The sequence below is a fragment of the Chlorocebus sabaeus genome, chromosome 24, assembly GCF_047675955.1.
Source record: "Chlorocebus sabaeus isolate Y175 chromosome 24, mChlSab1.0.hap1, whole genome shotgun sequence".
Taxonomy (NCBI): domain Eukaryota; kingdom Metazoa; phylum Chordata; class Mammalia; order Primates; family Cercopithecidae; genus Chlorocebus; species Chlorocebus sabaeus.
The window spans coordinates 26,152,937-26,176,048 of NC_132927.1; the positions used below are offsets into that span (position 1 = coordinate 26,152,937).

At 43.9% G+C, this 23,112-nt stretch overlaps 1 protein-coding gene, 1 non-coding gene and 1 pseudogene across 5 annotated transcripts in view; 2 read left to right on the plus strand and 1 right to left on the minus strand.

Moving 5' to 3' along the window:
• The window catches only part of POLE2 (DNA polymerase epsilon 2, accessory subunit), a 52,188-nt gene extending 33,311 nt beyond the window's left edge, over nt 1–18,877 (minus strand). For 2 of the 4 annotated variants that reach the window (XM_007986616.3, XM_037983933.2), the window contains exons 1-5: nt 18,766–18,877; nt 14,245–14,345; nt 10,294–10,369; nt 4,916–4,993; nt 4,687–4,780 (exon numbers count right to left, since the gene is read on the minus strand). In XM_007986616.3, the coding sequence (XP_007984807.2) occupies nt 4,687–4,780; nt 4,916–4,993; nt 10,294–10,369; nt 14,245–14,345; nt 18,766–18,833 (417 nt within the window). In that variant the 5' untranslated portion in view covers nt 18,834–18,877. Of the gene's footprint in view, nt 1–4,686; nt 4,781–4,915; nt 4,994–10,289; nt 10,370–14,244; nt 14,346–18,765 lie in introns of all 4 variants that reach the window. The other 2 variants (XM_037983934.2, XM_037983932.2) reach the window with 2 other exon arrangements.
• On the plus strand, nt 7,542–8,456 carry LOC103229881 (serine/threonine-protein kinase 16-like; annotated as a pseudogene).
• On the plus strand, nt 15,198–15,319 carry LOC119619186 (U6atac minor spliceosomal RNA). The gene has a single exon (XR_005235616.1). It is a non-coding gene; the product is annotated as a U6atac minor spliceosomal RNA (small nuclear RNA).
• Nucleotides 18,878–23,112: the final 4,235 nt, after the last annotated feature.

A 23,112-nucleotide genomic window follows, 5' to 3' on the forward strand; every position in this document is an offset into this window, starting at 1 on the left:
TAACATGCAAATATCTAGTAATATGTTTTAAAATTCAAAAAATAAAAGTAAAAATTTTAAAGGTCTATTGTGCGTATGGCAGCAGCACATAGTGGGCTGAGGATATGAAGAACAACCAAGTGTCACTCTGAGAGCACTGGGGCTACTGAAAGAGAAGTGCCACCACACAACAAAGTACTGTGAGGGCTGACTGTACCCCAGGCCAAAGGGGCCATTGAACAACAGCCCAGATGATAAATAAGGTTTGGGTAGTAAGAAACAAAAGGAGGCTGAGATAAGACATTTCAGGGCCAGGCACAGTGGCTCACGCCTGTAATCCCAGCACTTTGGGAGGCCAAGGAGGGCGGATCACCTGAGGTCAGGAGTTCGAGACCAGCCTGGCCAACAGAGTGAAACTCCGTCTGTACCAAAAATACAAAAATTAGCTGGGTATGGTGGCAGGTGCCTGTAATTCCAGCTACTCAGGAGGCTGAGGTAGGAGAATTGCTTGAATCCGGGAGGCAGAGATTGCAGTGAGCTGAGATCGTGCCACTGCACTCCTGCCTGGGCAACAAGACCGAAACTCTGTCTCAAAAAAAAAAAAAAAAAAAAAGGCATTTCAGGCAGAGAAATCATAAGAGTTAGAGTATTTAGGAAGCTATGCAAAGTTTAACACAGTTGAATTATGGAGTGCAGACAAGGCCAGAGATTAGTAAGATCCATGTGGGGATACTTCCCTCCCCAACTCTCAGTCCATATAGTTTAGGTAGGATTGATACCCTTTCCCCTTTCTATAGATAGGAATTCAAGGCCTACAAAATGAAAGTACTCCATCCTTTTGGCCAGTGATTGGTTCAAGGATGAGCAAGTGCTTCAAGGTAGGCTCAAAAAAGACAGATTCAAGACTTTTGCGGCCGGGCGCGGTGGCTCAAGCCTGTAATCCCAGCACTTTGGGAGGCAGAGACGGGTGGATCACGAGGTCAGGAGATCGAGACCATCCTGGCTAACACGGTGAAACCCCGTCTCTACTAAAAAATACAAAAAACTAGCCGGGCGAGGTGGCGGGTGCCTGTAGTCCCAGCTACTCGGGAGGCTGAGGCAGGAGAATGGCGTGAACCCGGGAGGCGGAGCTTGCAGTGAGCCGAGATCTGGCCACTGCACTCCAGCCTGGGCGACAGGGCAAGACTCCGTCTCAAAAAAAAAAAAAAAAAAAAAAAGACTTTTGCTAGAACTATTAGAAAAGAGGAACTCTCTTTCCAAGAGTTGCTAAGGCTACTAGTGGAGATCTTTGTCACTTTATAGGGAGAACCTATTTGAAAGTAAAATCAATTTTTTAAAAGAGCTGGGACATGGAAAGAGACAGATGCCTCCTGATATTGTGTGAACACCTGGATCCAGCCAGGCTTGAAACTGGTGGACTTCTAGACTTCATAATACAAGCTAAACCAATATATTCCTTTTTCAGTTTTAATCAATTTGAGTTTCTGTAACCTCCAACTCAAAAAGCCCTGACAATACAAACTGTATCCCCAGCCAAGAAGTTTATCATATAGACAATGAGAAACAAAGATTTTGAAGTAGGATAATGAAAACATCAGATTGATTTTCTGGAAGATGACTGCAATGAAAATATGAATGGACTGAACTTCAACCTGTTTATTTCACAGATGAATAAATGAGGCTCAGAAGGGATAAGTGGCACACCCACAATAACAGAGTAGACTTCAAAACATACTTAAGAAAAAAGAAATATGGTGTTTACTAAGCACCTTCTTTGTATAAAGGACAGTGCCAAATGTGGCAGAGGAGATAAACAAGGAATTCACAGTCTAATCACAGGGTAAACACCTCAAATGCAAGGTAGGGCCAAGTCCAGTCAGTGACATAAAAGACGTACTACTCGGCTGGACTCAGTGGCTCACGCCTGTGATCCCAACACTTTGGGAGGCCAAGGCAGGTGGATCACGAGGTCAGGAGATGGAGACCATCCTGGCTAACACAGTGAAACCTCGTCTCTACTAAAAATACAAAAAATTAGCCGGGCGTTGTGGCATGTGCCTGTAGTCCCAGCTACTCAAGAGGCTGAGGCAGGAAAATCTCTTGAACCTGAGAGGCAGAGGTTGCAGCGAGCTGAGATTGCGCCACTGCACTACAGGCTGGGCAACAGAGTAAGACTCTGCCTCAGGAAAAAAAAAAAAAAAAAGACGTACTACTCGGTTCGAGCAGAAAGAGATTGCATTCAGCTAGGCATGGTGGCTCAGGCCTGTAATCCCAGCACTTTGGGAGGCTGAGGTGGGCAGATCACTTGAGGTCAGGAGTTCGAGCCCAGCCTGGCCAACATGGTGAAACCCCGTCTCTACTAAAATAAAAAAGTTAACTGGGTGTAGTGGTATGTGCCTATAATACCAGCTCCTTGGGAGTCTGAGGAAGAAGAATCACTTGAACCCAGGAGGCAGAGGTTGCAGTGAGCCAAGTTTGCACCACCGCACTCTAGCCTAGGCAACAGAGCGAGACTCCATCTCAAAAATAAAATAAATAAAAAAGAAAAAGATTGCATCTAACTGAAGATCAAGAAGGGCTCCAGAAAGGAGGAATCTGAGAAGAGTCTTCCAAAATTAGGACGGTTTCAACAGTGGAGATAAGAGGGAAGAGCAGTCTACAGGATAAACAAAGTCACAGAAGTAGTGAAAGAAACAGAAACAATAATTCCATATTTCAGCTTTGGCTCCAGCACAGAGTATGACTAGAGGAAAAGTAGAGATTAGGCCAATTATGTGTGAGAGAAGATCTTACATATTAAGGATAATCTGCATTTAATAGGCAGTGAATTTCCTTGAAAGACTTCTGTGCAAAACCCATGAGGTGGTCAGAGCTACACTTTGGGCAGATTAACCTGGCAACACTATGTCAGCAATGAAAGCAGCAGAGGATACTGTTTCCTCAAGGATCATTCTTTTCAACTTTTATTTAACCTACTGCTGACCATCTGCTCCTCCTTGAAGCCTTCTTGTGCTTCTGCCATATAACACCATCCTCGCCTGGCCCCCAAGTTCTATCTATCCTCTTTCCCTCTTCTCTCTCTTTTTTTTTTTTGAAATGGAGTTTCGCTCTTATTGCCCAGGCTGGAGTGCAATGGCGCCATCTCGGCTCACCACAACCTCCGCCTTCCGGGTTCAAGCAATTCTCCTGCCTCAGCCTCTCGAGTAGCTGGAATTACAGGCATGTGCCACCATGCCTGGCTAATTTTGTATTTTTAGTAGAGACAGGGTTTCTCCATGTTGGTCAGACAGGTCTCGAGATCCCGACCTCAGGTGATCCACCCGCTTCAGCCTGCCAGAGTGCTGGGATTACAGGCGTGAGCCATCGCGCCTAGCCTCCCTCTTCTCTTTTTATCACTTCTCTTTCTGCCAGGGTCTCATCCTTGCAGTTCCATTTTTTACTTTATGCAAATGCTCCCAAATCTCTCTCATGCTACCAGCTCTCTTTCCTTAGCTCCAGATGTACACTTCACTTGATATTCTCCTGGCAATCTTAACTCAAATGCTTAAAACGGAAACTGCCATCACCTTCTACAAACATTCTCTTTTTCCTGTTTAATGCATTATTCTATATTCTACTCTCTCAGACTCCAGGCCTTACTCATCTCTGATTCTTCACCCCCTCCCTTCTCCTTCACATCCAGACAGTCACCATGTGCTTATAGTTTCTGCTGCTTGAGGGTGATGCCCTCATTCTACACCCCTTGCCACTTCCTTCATCCAGGCTATCATTTATGCCAAGACTAATAGCACAGACTTCTAGAAGGCTTCTCTCACACTCTTAAGTCATCCCCATATCTGCTGGGGGAGGAAGCACTCAAAAAACTTGGCTGCGATTTTCTCTGGTATTCCAAAGCACCTCGCACAAGGAGAACAGTCCCAACTCCCAAGGGTGGCATCTAAAGTGCTCCTACAATTTGGCTCCCACTTGCCTTTCCAAACTGATCCCATGCTACTCCTGATTTTCTCGTCATTTCCTGCACAGAGTCCATTTTTTGCTGTACCTTTGTTCACAATCACCACCACCCTTTCCCCATTTCCACAAGATTAAAGCAATCCAGGTCCATGCCAAATGCCATCATTTCCTTGAAGCCTTCCCTGATTCTTTTATTGAATACATTGTTTGTATCTCTGTTATAGCACATATAAAATTCTACTTTATATATTTGCACAAATGTCTATAACTTCATAGACTGTAAGCTACTTGAAGGTAGTAAAGTATAGTAGGCAATGGCTGGGCTTTAGAGTCAGGCTGGATTGAAATCCTGTCTTACTATATGTGATCTATGGGCAAGTTACTAAACTTCTTTAAGCCTCAGTTTCCTCATCTGTAAAATGGGGATAATAATAGCATTTACACATATATTAGTATTATGAGGATTAAATGAGGTAAATAATGTATGTTAAGTGCTAACTGGCATATCATGTATTAAATGGTAACTACTATTTTTACCACCATTATTGTTGATAAGAGGAAAATAGCTTTTTCATCTCTGTTATCTTCTACATGGTCTCAATTACAGAAATCTCAGTAACAGTTTATTGAATGACCAATTTTGGACCACAAAATTCCATTCGTTAAACATCCCTGAGATTTCCCTAAACTGAAACAGTCTCTTTTTCTCTCCGTTTACCTAGTATCCTCCCCTCCGCCCGCTACCAAACTTACCTGGTGCAAAATGGTATATCGCTCACGAAACAGCTCTGCTTTATCTCTTGCTGTTCCAAATAAATTTGGTGCAGGATGGTTGGTCATTAACAGACTAGAAAAAAAGAATGCCTATTTTTGACTATCATAATACACAAAGGTGAGCCAAAAGTGAAGCAAGAGACTATATACCTTCTGGAAAAAAAAGTACATTTGAAATTAATTTAAAATCAGTGGATGGCATACTTACGGAAGAAATTTTTTTCTTTCTGAATTGTACACAAAGCGTGGAATATCAAATGCTCCTATGATATTGAAAACGTGCTCTCTGAAAAACATCCCACAAAACACAGACCTAATTTACTAAAACGTAAGTACTCTACGTGAACATGATAACTTGCATTATAAGTCTTTGTAATAACATACTTCTCACATTTTCTCAGGCCAGGCACACAATTTCTTTCTCTTTTTCTTTCTTTTTTTTTTTTTTTTTAAGACAGAGTTTCACAATTGTTGCCCAGGCTAGAGTGCAATGGCGTGATATCGGCTCACTGCAACCTCTGCCTCCCGGGTTCAAGTGATTCTCCTGCCTCAGTCTCCCAAGTAGCTGGGATCACAGGCATGCACCACCATGTCCAGCTAATTTTGTATTTTAGTAGAGATGAGGTTTCTCCATGTTGGTCAGGCTGGTCTCGAACTCCTGACCTCAGGAGATCCACTCACCTCGGCCTCCCAAAATGCTGGGATTACAGATGTGAGCCACCATGCCTGGCCCACAATTTCTTATAGTGTCAAAAATACTATGGGGGTAAAATGTTTAGCTTGTGCATTTTCATCTCAAGGGACAAGAAAGCATTGCCAAAACTCACAAGAAAAAAAAATTAATCAAGTTAATGTCCAGTTAAGAATTTCATCTGTTGAAAAGGAACAATTATACAAACAATAGTCACAACTTAAAGAAATCTCTACTTTTATAAGCTACGTGTTTTTGTTTTGTTTTGTTTTGTTTTGAGACGGAGTTTCGTTCTGGTTGCCCAGGCTGGAGTGCAATGGCTCAATCTTGGCTCATCACAACCTCTGCCTCCAGGGTTCAAGAGATTCTGCTGCCTCAGCCTCCCAAGTACGTGGGATTACAGGCATGCACCACCACGCCCGGCTAATTTTGTATTTCTAACAAAGGCAGGGTTTCTTCATGTTGGTCAGGCTGGTCACTAACTCCCAACCTCAGGTGATCCGCCTGCCTCAGCCTCCCAAAGTGCTGGATTATAGGCATGAGCCACCGTGCCTGGCCATGAGCTATAGTATTATTAAAGGATATGATTAAGTTCCAACAATTTTTATTTTTTTTGTTTTTGTTTTTGTTTTGTTTTTTGAGACAGTCTCACTCTGATGCCCAGGCTGGGTAACTTGGCTCACTGTAACCTCTTCGTCCTGGCCTCAAGCAATTCTCCCGCCTCTCAAGTAGCTGAGATTACAAGCATGTGCCACCACACCCAGCTAATTTTTGTATTTTTAGTAGAGAAAGAGTTTTGCCATAGTGGCCAGGCTGGTCTCAAACTCCTAATCTCAAGTGATCCACCTGCCTCAGCCTCCCAAAGTGCTGGAATTACAGGCATGAGTCACCATGCCCAACTCCAACAATTTTAAAAATCTAAAATGTTTTTTTGTTTGTTGTTTACTTGTTTGTCTGAGATGGAGTCTACTTCTGTCACCCAGGCTGGAGTGCAGTGGTACAATCTCGGCTCACTGCAACCTCTGCCTCCCGGGTTCAAGCGATTCTCCTGCCTCAGCCTCCCAAGTAGCTGGGATTACAGGCACCCTCCACCACGCCCAGCTAATTTTTGTATTTTTAGTAGAGACGAGATTTCACTGTGTTGGCCAGGCTGGTCTTAAACTCTGGACCTCATGATCTGCCTGCTTTGGCCTCCCAAAGTGCTGGGATTACAGGCATGAGCCACCGCATCCTGCCAAATCTAAAATGTTATGCAAAAGTGTCCCAGGAAAAGTTATACAATGGAAAAAGAACCCCCCCCAATTCTGGCCATATCTTTCAGACTTATACAATATATATATAGTGTTAGAGATGGAAAACAAAAAAAATTATTTAATTTCAGACACTTTTAATAATACAACCATGTTTAAAAGAAGTTAAAAATTTCCACAGCACTAGTGTATAAATATCCCAACCTAAAAATCTTTCCTAAAATTTTATGTTTATCTCCCAAATTGAAAATGATCAAAAAAGGTTAATGCTACCCTAGAGGTAACAAGTATAGAGTAGCTGAGAATCAGTGAACTTGAGGAACCCTAGACTCCAGACACTGCTCCACTATTTTCTGGTGGATCAGTCTGAGTAAGTTATTGAACTTCTCATGCCATCTCTTCATCTATGAGAACAAGAGCCTCTATTGTGGTGTGATATAATGATTCTGACAACTGAAGATGCAAAAATCCTTTACTGTTCAGTCCCCACTGGCCCTCCACGTAGGTTGGCTGTAACACATAAACAGCCTGACAGAAATAGCCGAGCCAGGTCAGTGAGGAGTGCGGGCTGGCTGACCCTGGCACTGCGCACTGAGGCCAGGGATAGGCCTGAGCCTCGCACCTCCTCTGAAACTGTGCCCTGCCTTTGAGGCCTGGCAGGTGTGGGAGCAGGGGCTGCCCAAAGGTGGGCTGGGGTTGCAGGAAGCAGCCTGGTAGTTGCTGTGTGTCCTGAGGCTTTAAGGCACCTGACCCCACCCTTGTTGGAACTGGCATCACCAGGACCTGTTTACTCTAGATGAGAATCATGATCCCTGGGCACGTAGTGCATTGCCTGGAAGAGCTCACTCACCCTGGACGAGCCCTTTGGCAGCCTCAGACCATCCTTGAGGAGGATGACTGAGACACACACACTGTGTGCCTGCTCTTAGGGAAATGTCATTATTGACAATAGCTATTTCTTCATCCAGAACCTGGGGGAGGGTGGGTTCAGCTATGTGGACCTAGTGGAGGGGTTACAGGATGGACACTTCTACGCCCTGAAGTGAATCCTGCATCACAAGCAGCAGGACCACGAGGAAGCCCAGCCAAGAAGCGAACATGCATCGCCTCTTCAATCACCCCAACATCCTTTACCTCACGGCTTACTGTCTGAGGGAGCAGGGTGCTAAGCATGAGGCCTGGCTGCTGCTTCCGTTCTTTAAGAGAGGTATACTGTGGAATGGAGAGAAAGGCCGAAGGACGATGGCAACTTCCTCACTTACAATCAAATCTTTCAGCTGGTGCTGGGTATCTACAGCAGCCATGAGGCCATTAATGCCAAGGGTTAGGCCCACAGGGACCTGAAGCCCACCAGTATCTTGCTTGGAGATGAGGGGCAGCCAGTTTTAACAGACTTGGATGCCATGAATCAAGCATGCCTCGAGTGAAGGTCTCCCACCAGGTCCTGACCCTGCAGGACTAGGCGACCCAGTGCACCATCTCCTACTGAGCCCTAGAGCTCTTCTCTGAGCAGTCACTGTGTCATTGATGAATAGACTAGTGTCTGGTCCCTGGACTGTGTGATACATGCCACAATGTTTGGGGAAGGCCCTTATGAAATGGTGTTCAGGAAACGTGACAGTGTGGCCCTTGCTGTGCAGAACCAACACAGCATCCCACAAAGCCCCATGCATTCTTCAGGAGTGTGGCAGCTCCTGGCCTCAGTGATCACTGTGGACCTGCTGCAGCACCCTCACAATGCTTGCCTCCTCAGTCAGCTGGAGGTACTGCAGCCCCCAGCTCCTGGCCAGCACACTGCCCAAATCTGAACAAAGCAGTGGCCATGTTGAGGACGTAGCCCCTTGTGCCTTGGAAAGAGGCTCCCATCCCTCACTGCAGTCTCTACCCATTCTTTCTTTTTTCTTATTTTTCTTTTTCGTCTGTCATCCAGGCTGGAGCAGAGTGGCACGATCTTGGCTCACTGCAATCTCTGCCTCCCGGGTTTAAGTGATTCTCCTGCCTCAGCTTCCCAAATAGCTGAGACTACAGGCATACACCACCATGCCCAGCTAATTTTTGTATTTTTTAGTAGAGATGCGGTTTCACTGTATGTTGGCCAGGCTGGTCTCGAACTCCTGACCTCAGGTGATCTGCCCACCTCAGCCTCCCAAAGTGCTGGGATTACAAGCATGAGCCACTGCGCCCAGCCTGATTTTCTGCTTTCTTACCCCCAGGAGCAACACCTGGACAAGGGGCTTTACTGAGTGGGGGTGAGACAGGGGTTGGGAAAAGGAAAACTGATGGGATATGGTACATGGCTCTGTGCAGGACTGTTGAGCTCATATTATTATGTTCTGCCTCCAAATCTGGGAGCAGGAGAATGTATAAACAGAAGAATAAAGTGAATGCAGATTGATGTGGGGAAAAATAAGTAAATAAATAAATAACAGGTAACTTTAGGGTAAACAATGAGTAATGTCTATTTTAGGATAATAATCCTTAAACTTTAATACAATCGTTTTGAATTTCTATTGATTGCTTTAGGAACATTCATTATACTCTAGTATTTATTTTATTTTATTTTATTTTTTGAGACAGGGTCTCACTCTGTCACCTAGACTGGACTGTAGTGGCATGATCTCAGCTCACTGCAACCTCCACCTCCCAGGCTCAAGTGATTCTCCTGTCTCAGCCTCCCAAGTACCTGGGATTACAGGTGCATCCCACTACCGCCCGGCTAATTTTTGTATTTTTAGTAGAGATGGGGTTTCACCATGTTGGCCAGGCTGGTCTTGAACTCCTGACCTCAAATGATCCAACCACCTTGGCCTCCCAAAGTGCTGGGATTATAGGCGTGAGCCACTGTGCCTGGTCACACTAGTATTTTAAATGAGTTTGCAAGGGTAAAATTAAAAATCCTCAATTTCTGTATTTATTTATTTATTTATTTTTTATTTTTTATTTTTTTAGCAGTTTAAGTTCTGACACGGAGAAGATTACAACTTCTGACTAAAATAAAGATAATGACTCCTTTCAATCACCTCCATTACCCCAAATAGGAAAGAAGTGGCAATGTTAAAACTGTCTCTCAGCCCATTTTCCCCAGTGTTTTCCATGGCAATTCATAGTAAAATGCCATGAATTTGGATAGAAGTATCATATCAAGAGGGATATTCACAGAAATAAAACCCAGAAGAATTACTGCCATATAAATTCTTAAACCTAAAAACATGAGATAGTAGAGTCACAAAACTGAGGTCCTACTCTCATTTGCCATTCACCATGTGACCAAGTAAAGTTGCTGAAATTCTCTGGGCATGGTACTTTCCTAAGAGCAGCGTAAATTATACTTCTGAATATTCATTTCAATTCAACTCATTTGTAGCATAGAGAATAAAAAGTCAGATCCACTGGTTGGGTAGGCAGCAAAAGTTAGTAATGAATGGTACAGCAACATTGTAACTTCAAATCCTAGGAAAAACCAGTAAAGATGAATCATTTAATAATGAGGTTTGCAAAGAAAGCCATTATTTAAAAAGACATACAGAAATAACAACAGCAACCACTGTGGAAATGTTGATCACTAATAATTTTCCAAGACAATAATTAAAACTAAGTGCTCAATAACACCTCCAATGAGGAAAAAAGTTAACTGTACCCACATACATAGTTTCATCAACAGACTGACTGCATTCATGGACTGCTGCTTCCACCACAGATCGTTCAATCATGCTTGATGACACTGAAAAGAGAATTGCAGAGTCAAATTTTAAAAACAAAAAAAAAAATTAGTTCTTTCCACAGACAGCTCTTTTCCCAAAAATAATTTGCAAATATTAATACTGGGATTCTCATTATACAGTTTTTGGAGGAAAAAAGTGTTAGGTCAGAACAATAACAAAAGCCTTATCTCAAATACCTTAATCTTCCACTCCAGACTCCCAGTCTGGAGTGCGGTAGCATAATCTCAGCTCACTGCAAAGTTCTCCACACTCAAAGTTACAATACCTTAATATACAATCAAATGCCTTAATTTCCTAAACCCTGTTTAGTTATAAGAACATTTCTGAGCCAGGGTCGGTGGCTCATACCTATAATCCTAACACTTTGGGAGGCTGAGGCAGGAGGATGGCTTGAGCCCAGGAGTTTGAGACCAGCCCAGGCAATGTGGTGAAACCCCATCTCTACAAAAATTACAAAACTTAGCTGGGTGGGTTGGCACACGCCTATACTCCCAGATACTCAGGAGGCCAAGGTGGGAGGATCACCTGAGCCCAGGGAGGTGGAGGCTGCAATGATCTCAAAAAAAAATAAAATAAAATAAAAATTTCCTAAGCTCCCACTTTTAATAAGGTTACATTAGTATAACTTTATCGTCATAACTGCTCAGTTTCAATGAGCATGATAGTAACAATAATAACAATAGCAGCTACCACTTATTAAGCACTGAGTAAATGTGGGGCACCATGCTCAGTACTTTATTTACAAGCATTATTCCATTAGGTAGACGTCCTGTAAGACTGATGTTAAAATGCCCATATCTTATACATAGGGAAAATACAACTTTAAGAGGTTGAAAATTTTGCCCAAAAACTAGAAGAGATAGAGAGCAACAAAAACCCAGGTCTGATTCCAGAGTGGGCTCTTTTAATCACTTTGATATGCTGTCAAGCAAAATAACATGTGCCATCTTAAATCAATGTACACAGAGACAAGTATCATTTTCTTTTTTTTTTTTTTGAGACGGAGTCTCACTCTGTCACCCAGGCAGGAGTGCAGTGGCGCGATCTTGGCTCATTGCAAGCTCCACCTCCCGGGTTCACGCCATTCTCCTGCCTCAGCCTCCCAAGTAGCTGGGACTACAGGCGCTTGCCACCACGCCCGGCTAATTTTTTGTATTTTTAGTAGAGAAGGGGTTTCACCGTGTTAGCCAGGATGGTCTCGATCTCCTGACCTCGTGATCTGCCCGCCTCGGCCTCCCAAAGTGCTGGGATTACAAGCGTGAGACAAGTATCATTTTCTAAATTTTCAAATGTAAAGGAATTTTCAAGCAAAGGTATATGTAAAATTCTGCCTTTAGGAATGAAAATGAGATATAATAACCATTTATCCTATATCACGGAGTATGTTTCTTCCTGTATAATTGAAGAGACTAGCATCTATATAACATTAAGAGTGAACTCAGCACTTCTCAGCCTTTTGGCTACCAAGATCAAGTGGAGAGTGAGCCATACCCACTTCTATCCTTAGGGTGCTATAAATATCAGACTTTTTTTCGGAGGGCAAGAGCATTTCTTCTTTCCATGCCCATGCTTGTGGTATTAAGTATTTAACAAAAAGGTCCCTGAATCCCTATGGCAGTGTGGCAGTGGCAGGAGGAAACATACTGATACAGTTTTACTGACAGGTTGAATAGAGAGGACTCTCAGAAAACTCCCCCAGGTATATGGCTGAAATGGACTGCAAATTATAAAACAGTGGAACAGAGATTTAGTTCATGTATTGGTGGTCCCATTCTAGCTTCTTTGGGCATGTTTCAACAGGTGTGAATTTCCAAAAAAGGACACGAAGAAGGAGTGGAGGGGCCGGGCGTGTTGGCTCACGCCTGTAATCCCAGCACTCTGGGGGGCCAAGGTGGGTGGATTACCTGAGGTCAGGAGTTCAAGACCAGCCTGACCAATATGATGAAACCTTGTCTCTACTAAAAATATAAAAATTAGATGGGTGTGGTGGCGTGCACCTGTAGTCCCAGCTATTTAGGAGGCTGGGCCAGGAAAATCACTTGAACCCAGGAGGCAGAGGTTGTAGTGAACCGAGATCGTGCCACTGCACTCCAGCCTAGGTGACAAAGTGAAACTCTGTCCCCCTCTTACTAAAATAAAAAAAAAAAAAAAGGAGAAGAAGGAAGCACTGTGTAGAAAGGAAATGCCTTGAAGGAATTCCCAAACCTCTACCTTCCTGGGTCACCTTATGTTTCATAACTTTGGTATACTCAAGAAAAAAATGACCATCTTTTATAGAATGTGCTTTTCTTGAAATCCACTTATTCTTGTTTTTTTTTTTTTGACGGAATCTCATTCTGTCACCCAGTCGGGAGTGCGGTGGCATAATCTCAGCTCACTGCAACCTCTGCCTCCCAGGTTCCAGCGATTCTCCTGCTTCAGCCTCCCAAGGAGCTGGGATTATAGGCGCCTGCCACCATGTCTGGCTAATTTTTGTATTTTCAGTAGAGACAGGGTTTGCCATGTTGGCCAGGCTGATCTTGAACTCCTGACCTCAGGCATTCCCACCAGCCTCGGCCTCCCAAAGTGCTGGGATTACAGGTGTGAGCCACCATGTCTGGCCCCACTTATTCTTATCACAAGCATTATATAATTTTGTACAAATGTCTGTTTTCGCCGGGCGCGGTGGCTCACGCCTGTAATCCCAACACTTTGGGAGGCCGAGGCGGGAGATCACCTGAAGTCAGCAGTTCAAGACCAGCCTGGTCAACATCATGAAACCTTGTCTCTACTAAAAATACAAAAATTAGCCAGGCGTATTGGTGCACACCTGTAATCCCAGCTACTCGGGAGGCTGAGGCAGGAGAATCGTTTGAACCCAGGAGACAGAGGTTGCAGTGAGCCGAAATTGCACCACTGCACTCCAGCCTGGGTGACAGTGCAAGACTCCTCGGAAAAAAAAAAAAAAGTCTATTTTCTATAGTTTGCTTTCAGTAAAATGCTTTCCAACTCTGTTTAGTATATTCATTATCAGTGCATTAGTAGAATTGCTTTTTATTGAAAAGTTACTATCTCTGCCCTTTAACTTAGACTTACAAAATTAAGTTAAAATGACTAGCCATTCTATTAAAAAAAAAAAAAATCCTTGAAGAAATTAAGAAGAGATGGCAGCTCTGCTTACTTTACTCTTTTTTCCTCCCAAACATTTAGGAGTACCTCACTTAAATACAACATGGTAATAGTCACTAGGAGAGACAAAGTGACTGTAAAGGACCAGATCAAAATCAGAAGCCAAGTGCAGGAAACACGGTGGTGACACCTCCACCGGGGGAGAGGAACTATAAAAGGGCGCTTGGGGAATATCTTGAGGTTCCAACTAAATTAAAGGTTTGGATGTCTTCAACAGTTAAAATAAAAAAGAAGGCCAGGCATGGTGGCTCCCACCTGTAATCCTAGCACTTTGGGAGGCTGAGGCGGGTGGACTGCGTGAGCCCAGGAGTTCGAGACCAGGCTGAACAACACAGTGAAATCCCGTCTCTAATAAAATACAAAAAATTAGCCCAACATGGAGGTGTGTGCCTGTAATCCCACCTAATCAGGAGGCTGAGACAGGAGAATTGCTTGAACCTGGGAGGTAGGGGTTGCAGTGAGTCGAGATAGCGCCGTTGCACTCCAGCCTGGGCAACAGAGCGAGATTCCGTCCCAAAAAAGAAAAAAAAAAAAATTAAAATAAACTAAAGGTATTACCCCTTGGGAAGAAATGCTACCATGCATACATCTTATAACACTGGGACATCTTAATACTGAAGCCTCAACTTCACTTTAAATCTATACATCTAACTGAAGATGCAGAACTATATTAACAATTTAGGAGTTATCAGAAAATATTACTTACAGGGTTGCTTTTCAACTGCATCAATTATCTTTTCCAGTTTATCGTCAAGCTCTAATTCACTGATAGACTGCAGAGCTTCTGTGAGGTACTTAATAGCTTCACTAAGAAAAGGAAAGAAAAAATGAGGCAGGTCATTAGTAATTAAAGGCTAAAAGTTTTCTGCCAAAAAGCGGCAAACACTCATCAATCTGGCACTGAAAGGAAGAACACTAACTTCTCTCTTCAAATAGCACTCATCTTTCCTGTGCTTTCTGAACAAAATCATCCTCCTATATCTTGCTAACATAAAGCCTCAAATCACATCGTTCCTCTAAAAAGCCTTCCTAGACCAGCTCTACCTGCTGCAATCTTCCCTTTCTTCTGAAATTGTTAAAAATCATATTTACATATACCTTAGATCTGATATATCACATTAGCCTTGTACTACTTACTACCCTACATTTAAGGCAAGAGTCCATCTGTTTCAATGTCAAGCACCATATCCTGAACATAACAGACACTCATATATTTAATGTGATAATGCACTTGTTCAAAGTAAATTCCAATAATCACTGTTTTCAATTATAAAATAAGACAAAAAAATAGGCTTGGCCGTGCGCGGTGGCTCACGCCTGTAATCCCCGCACTTTGGGAGGCCAAGGCGGGCAGATCACGAGGTCAGGAGATGGAGACCATCCTGGCTAACACACAATGAAACCCCACCTCTACTAAAAATACAAAAAAATTAGCTGGGCATGGTGGCGGGCACCTGTAGTCCCAGACACTCGGGAGGCTGAGGCAGGAGAATGCCGTGGACCCGGGAGGCGGAGCTTGCAGTGAGCCGAGATCATGCCACTGCACTCCAGCCTGGGTGACAGAGCGAGACTCCATCTCAAAAAAAGAAAAAGGCTTAAAAAAACTATGACATCTGAATATAATCATAGAAACAACACTCATTAAAATCACATGAATTTGTGTTATATGAAAAGAGAGGTTGGCACTCCCTTTGACAAAGATGGAAGAGGCCCTCGGGCCTGACAATATGCATATTGTTAAGGCACTGCCACCTGCTTCATGGATGAGTCTGACCATCATTAAAAAAAAAAAAAAAAATCACAGCTGGGCGTGCAGTGGCTCACGCCTGTAATCCTAGCACTTTGGGAGGCCGAGGTGGGCAGATCACAAGGTTAGGATATCGAGACCATCCTGGCTAACACGGTGAAACCCCATCTCTACTAAAAATACAAAAACAAAATTAGCCGGGCGTGGTGGCAGGCGCCTGTAGTCCCAGCTACTCCGAGGCTGAGGCGAGAGAATGGCGTGAACCCGAGAGGCGGAGCTTGCAGTGAGCAGAGATCGCGCCACAGCACTCCAGCCCGGGCAACAGAGAGAGACTCCATCTCAAAAAATAAATAAATTAATTAATTAATTAAATTAAATTAAATTAAATCACATTAATTCCTGACTTAAATCCCAATAATGATCAGAATTAACATTATTAACTAGTTACATGCCATTACATGCCATTCTGTATTTGCAGCACACAACTTTACACCTTACATCAATATTATTGCTGATTACCGTATTAAACAATTAGCTAATTACATGCCATTCTGTATTTGTAGCACACAACTTAACATTTCACATATTATTGTTATAGTCATCACACTAATTGTTCTATATGTTGGGTTGCTTATTAGTTGTTTTGTGTGTAGGTGTTGCATCTCTCCAATTTATTATAGATAACTGAGAACTGAGTTATTATAGACAACTTTAAAACTGTAACTTAGAAGTCTGTGCCATCCTTCCACAGGGTTCTAAATACACTTGAAAGTGGTCCATAAATATTTGACCACTGAGTCCCTAAAATCATATACATTTTGGGTACGTCTTGGGACAGTTCTTAGCATAGACCAAAACCTGCAAAGCCATACAGGATCTTGCCCCTGCCAAATCCCATTAAGCTCATACCATGTCCCTGGCCTTCCTGGCACTCTCCTGCTTCGGGGTCTTTACATGGCCATTTTCTCCCACTTTTCTCTCCACCTAGTCAGGTCCTGTTCTTTTTTTTTTTTCTTTCTTTCTCTTTTGAGATGGAGTCTTGCTCTCTCGCTCAGGCTGAAGTGCAGTGGCACAATCTCGGCTCACTGCAACCTCCACCTCCCGGGTTCAAGCTATTCTCCTGCCTCAGCCTCCTGAGTAGCTGGGATTACAAGCACGCAACACCAGGCCCGGCTAATTTTTGTATTTTTAGTAGAGATGGGGTTTCACTTTGTTGTCCAGGTTGGTCTTGAATTCCTGACCTCATGATCCGCCCGCCTCCCAAAGTGCTGGGATTACAGGCATGAACCACCACACCTGGCCAAGTCCTGCTCATTCTTTAACAGTCAGCCCAAACCACTTCTGAAGTGAAGTTTTTCCCTGACTCTACAGCAGTTTATACACGTTATTATACACTCTCATAGCACTTCTTTCCTGAAATCCCTTTCACAATTGAGATTAAATAGCTGTGAAATAGTCATTTAATATCCATGGTAGACAGACTTCTAAGATGGCCCCCAATAATCCATTACTCCTAGTAGTTACACCTATGTAATCCCCTGCCCTTGAGTGTGGGCTGGACCTAGTAACTTGTTTCTAAAAATAGAATATAGCAAAAGGGATAGAAAAACTTACTGTATTGTAATTTTGAAAGTAAAATTTAAAAGTGAAAAGAAAAAATTTAAAAATAACAAGATGTCACTTCCTTGATTAGGTTACTTCAGAGTTACTAGCAGACTCTCTCTCTTGATGAAGCCATATCGGGGGCACACATGGCAAGCGACTGAGGGTAGCCTCCAGCCAACAGCCTGCAAGGCAATCAGGAACTGAATCCTGCCAACAACTGAATGAGCTTGAAGCGAATGCTGCCTGGTCAACATTTGAGATGATCCATCTTGACTGCAACCTTGTGAAAAGACCCTGAAGTTGAGGACCCAACGAAGCCACACCTGAATTTCTAACCCACAGAAAATGTGAGATAATAAATGTATACTGTTTTAGCCTCTAAGTTGTGGGGTAATTTGTCATCCAGCAATAGAATACACTATCTGCCCCCTACAAAGCTCTTGGTCTCTCTTGCACCCCCTTGCCCTAGCATAGTGCTTTGCAGCTAACAGATTTAAGTATACTTATGACTGAAATAATTAATGAACAAAAGCTTAATATTAGGTCAAATTCTAAGTGAAAAGAAAGTTAATTCATCAGTTGCTCATGCTTTCAAAATGTCAAGGACCAATTGAACAAAACATTATTTTCCCCCAAGGTATATCCATTACTACCTCAAAGTACAGTTAAAAGTCCCATAAAACTCACAAAAACCAACCAAAAATCTACACACACGAGAGCAATAAAAACAGATACAATGAGGTATATCCAGTTCAGCAGGTATTTAAATACGTATAAAATATTGTGTTCTAGGCCAGGCACGGTGGTTCACACCTGTAATTCCAGCATTCTGGGAGGACACAGCGGGAGGATTACTTGAGCCCAAGAGTTCAAGACCAGGCTAGGCAGCATAGCCAGACCCCGTCTCTACAAAAAATACAACAAAAAATTAGCCAGGTATGGTGGCCCACGCCTGTAGTCCCAGCTACTTGAGCCCAGGAGGTTGAGGCTGCAGTAAGTCAAGTTCGCATCACTGCCCTCCAGCTTGGGTGACAGTGAGACCATGTCTCAAAAAAAAAAAAAAAAAAATACACACACACACACACACACACACAGAACTCTAAAACACGTAACAGATTTAATGAGAAAAATCTTGGAAAGGTTAATATGTTCTATAGGTCCTCAGAAACACAGATATGCCCAGGAAACCTGACTTTTCACTAAATTGGCAACTGCAGACGTGCGAGCGGGCTGTTTTGGGTCTCTCATCTGATGTCTCAGCAACCTTACCGGGAGCCTGAGAGCTGACCGGGTCACAACGCTGATAACCGGCTGCCATAGACAGGTTGCCGCTTCTCGGGCTCAGTTTGACACGTGAAAAGAGCCCGGGCCCGCCTAGAAGAAACATTAAACTCCTTGCACGGGTCGGTGAAACCGAAGAAGGCAAGGCAGCCTCAAGATCTTAGAACTTTTTTTTTTTAAATGGAGTTTCTCTCTGTCGCCAGGATGGAGTGCAGTCGCGCGATATCGGCTCACCGCAACCTCCTCCTCCTGGGTTCAAGCGATTCTCCTGCCTCAGCCTCCCGCGTAACTGGGACTACAAGCGCGCGCCACCACGCCCAGCTAATTTTTGTATTTTTAGTAGAGACGGGGCTTCACCATGTTGGCCAGGATGGTCTCGATCTCCTGACCTCGTGATCCTCCCGCCTCGACCTCCCAAAGTGGTGGGATTACTGGCGTGAACCACCACGCCCGGCCGCTTCTTAGAACTCTGTCATTTAAGGTCAAGCCCCCTCTCCGCGCGCGGGGAGCCGCCGCGGTGCGTCCCGCTGCCGCACGAGGCAGCCGGGCCCCAGCTCTTTCCTCTCGCCCCTCAAGCTGCCCAAGCCCACTCACCCCCGGAGTAGCAAGCCCCGCAACTTAAAGGCAGAAAGCGCCCGGCTCCGCAACCGCTCCGGCGCCATATTCGCGATTTGGCGCCACCGCCGCAGCTCCGCCCCTTCCCGGGAGAGCCCCGGCCCAGCTCCGCCCCTGGACCTGTCCCGGGTCGCGCTCGACCCTGTTACGATCCCTGCTTGGTCCCGGCTGCCTGCGCCGCAGCCACTCGCACCTAGCAGTTTGCAACCCCGGACCGAGTAGGCTGAAAGTGGGGATCACCTCGCGCTCCTTTGCTGCCGGGAAATTGAGGGCCAGAGCGTCTTGCCTGGTGTCGGGCTGCGTTGAGCCAGCCACAGCGCTCTCACCGCTGCCCTAGACATTCCACGACTGCGGCCGAGCTTCCCGGACCCAGGATCCCCCTTCTTTGAAGGCCGTGAGAGCTGTTGGGTTCTCTACTTCGCACAAGCTCTGGAAATACTGTGCCTCGACATTTACTGGAAGCTGTTATAAATCTCCATCGCTCCCACCTACCCCATTTTTATTTAACTTGAGGGCTTCGTATGCGCCATGCACTGTCATAAGCACTTTAAATGTGTGAATTGATGTGTTGCTCATGACAGCCCGATGAGCTGTGTGCTGTCTTTTCCACAACAGCCTCATTTTACAGATGAGAAAACTGAGACACAAAAATGGTAAAGGACTTGCTCAAGATGAAACGACGAGTTAAGTGGTGGAGTCAGGATCTGAACTCAGGTATTCTGATTCCAAGTGAACTGTCAATCCGCCACACTTCAAAACGCTTGCTCCAATGAGTTGACTAAACCATGGAGTACTTATAAGTAAACACGCGGCTTATAAAACATGAGGATGAGGCCGGGCGCGGTGGCTCACGCCTGTAATCCCAGCACTTTGGGAGGCCCAGATGGGCGGATCACGAGGTCAGCAGATCGAGACCATCCTGGCTAACACGGTGAAACCCCGTCTCTACTAAAAAATACAAAAAACTAGCCGGGCGAGGTGGCGGGCGCCTATAGTCCCAGCTACTCGGGAGGCTGAGGCAGGAGAATGGCGTGAACCCGGGAGGCAGAGCTTGCAGTGAGCTGAGATCTGGCCACTGCACTCCAGCCTGGGCGACGGAGCGAGGCTCCGTCTCAAAAAATAAAAATAAAAATAAATAAAAATAAAAATAAAACATGAGGATGATTTCGCAGTACCAATATAAAGTGACCTCCAACGTATACGGTTTTTTTTTTTTCTTTTTTAAAAAAGCGCAGTTTAATGAAGGAAGGGAAACAAAAATATATGTATTAGTTTTTGCATTTTAAAAAAACCTCTGGGCCCGGGCGCGGTGGCTCACATCTGTAATCCCAGAACTTTGGGAGGCCGACGCTGGCAGATCACTTGAGGCCAAGAGTTCGAGAACAGCCGGGACAACATGGTGAAGCCCGTCTCTACCAAAAAAAGAAAATACAAAAAAATACAAAAATTAGCCAGGTGTGGTGGCGCGTGCCTGTAATCCCAGCTCCTGAGAGGCCCAGGCAGGAGAATCTCTTGAGCCTCGCGGGCGGAGGGTGCAGTGAGCCGAGATCATGCCACCACTCCAGCCTGGACAACAAAGCAAGACTCTATCTCAAAAACAAAAAAAGCTGGGCACAGTGGTTCACGCCTGTAATCCCAGCACTTTGGGAGGCCAAGGTGGGCGGATCATCTGAGGCCGGGAGTTCGAGACCAGCCTGAACAACATGGAGAAACCTCATCTCTACAAAAATACAAAAAAATCAGCCGGGTATGGTGGTGCATGCCTGTAATCCCAGCTACTCGGGAGGCTGAGGCAGGAGAATCGTTTGAACCCGGGAAGCGGAGGTTGCCCTGAGCCAAGATGGCGCCATTGCACTCCAGCCTAGGCAACAAGAGCGAGACTGTCTCAAAACAACAACAACAACAACAAAACAACTCTGGAAGGTTAAACCAGAGACCACAAAAATGATTAACTATAAAGAGGTGAGGGGATAGGGATGAAAGTGAAAACTTTCTTTACAGTGAGACTTTTAATGCATGTGTATGTCTTACGTATTCAAAAAATAGAAAATAAAAAGATGAGCTTAAAATTGAATGCATACTAAAACCAATACACCTAATTGCATGTTAAATTGGTAACATAACATCACAAGTGATTTTTGAACACAGTTCTCTTTATTTAGTGAAATATTTTTCAAAGACAAAAAGTACAAAGAAATTTTTAATTTTTATGTAAGAAAGGATAGGAGATAGGAATAGAAAGACATACAGTTAATTCTCATTACTGTACCTGTGATAGGTAGATTTTATAAGTAGCCACCAACAAATAATTAGTGAATACTAAACCATTGCTACTAGGGGAAGTACAGAATTAAGTTCCTGTGAGCGTCTGGTGACAATGTTTTCATCAACTGACCAATATATAACCTTGTTTTATGTGTGTTTTTATTTAAAAACATCTTTATATTGTGATTCATTAGCACTGAACTCAGGGCCAACAGCCCTGTAACTCATAGCTGAAGGAAGCTTATTTATTACATGTATTTTCTCCATAAGGCACATTACAACCTTCTTGTACCTTCAAATACTAGACAAAACTTTAGCACTGTGCTTGGAGGCAACTTTAAACAGCAAAATCACCAACAAAAATAGCAAAAATGCTGAAAATACAGCACTAAATGTACCAGAAAAGGGACATTTACTTATAGTATGAGAGATGACACGAGAAGGCAGTGTCACTCTGTTTAACCTTATCTGGGAATGTATGTGATAGGCAACTCAAATGTTCTGCTTCTCTATGCATGTCCTCAAAAGACCATGAAAGCTTCCAATATTGATTTGGGCATTACAAATAAATGTTAGTGAATAGGTGAATTTGCGAATAAGGAATGCACAAATAATGGGGATTATCTGCTTACCCCCTAGAAGGATGAACAAGGAATAAATGGTTACCTATGGGCAGGAAAGGAGGGGGAATAGGGACATAAAATGATAAAGCTATTAAGTAAAGTGTTTTAGGAAATGGATATTTATTTGCACAGTCCCAAAATATCATCCTCCGGATAACTGATAATTATACAGGGGAAAATGCACTTTTACAATGGAACATTCAGAGGTTACCACCTTAATCAAGTATCAAACTTAGCAGGAGAATTGCTTGAACCCAGGAGGCAGAGGTTTCAGTGAGCTAAGTTCATGCCACTGCACTCCAGCCTGGGCCACACAGTGAGACTCTGTCTCAAAAACAAAAAACAACAACAAAAACCGGCCATGGGCAGTGGCTCACACCTGTAATCCCAGCACTTTGGGAGGCTGAGGTAGGCAGAACACCTGAGGTCAGGAGTTCGAGACAAGCCTGGCCAACATGGTGAAACCCCATCTCTATTAAAAATACAAAAATTAGCCGGGCGTGGTGGTAGGCGCCTGTAATCCCAGCTATTCGGGAGGCTGAGGCAGGAGAATCATTTGAACCTGGGAGGCGGCAGTTACAGTGAGCTGAGATTGTGCCACTGCACTCTGCCCTGGGTGACAGAGCAAGACTCTGTCTCAAAAAAAAAAAAAAAAAAAAAAAAAAAAAGACTAAAAGAACTTAACAACCAAATGCAATAGGTAAGCTTTGATTGGGTCCCAGTTTGGAAGAAAAAGCTATAGTTATAATACAATTCAGGAATTCTGAATATCAAATTATATCAAGAAATAACAGCCAAGCACGGTGGCTCACGCCTGTAATCCCAGCACTTTGGGAGGCTGAGGCGGGCAGATCACGAGGTCAGGAGATCAAGACCATCCTGGCTAACACGGTGAAACCCCGTCTGGACTGAAAAAAAATACAAAAAATTAGCCGGGCGTGGTAGCAGGCGCCTGTAGTCCCAGCTACTCAGGAGGCTCAGGCAGGAGAATGGCATGAACCTGGGAGGCGGAGCTTGCATGAACGGAGATGTGACAATGCACTCCAGCCTGGGCAACAGAGCAAGACTCCGTCTCAAAAAACAAACAAACAAAAAAAACAGTTTATTTTCTTACGTGTAGTAATAATATTGTGGTTATGTAAGTAAACATCCCTGTTTTTAGAAAATGTGTGCTGAAGTGCAACATTATACCTCCCACTCTCAAATAATTCAACAAAATGAAAAAGACAGACACACACATACCAACTAGTATGGTAGTATTAATAATAAAACTAGTATAAAACTAGTATGGTAGTATTAATAATTATTAACCTGGAGTGGAAGATACACAGGTACTCCTTGAACTATTTTTTCAACTTTTTTGTTTGCTATTTTTTATATTAAGAAATTGGAGAGAAAATAATCAATTCCAGTTGCCCAGCTTCCTCTCACAATCTGA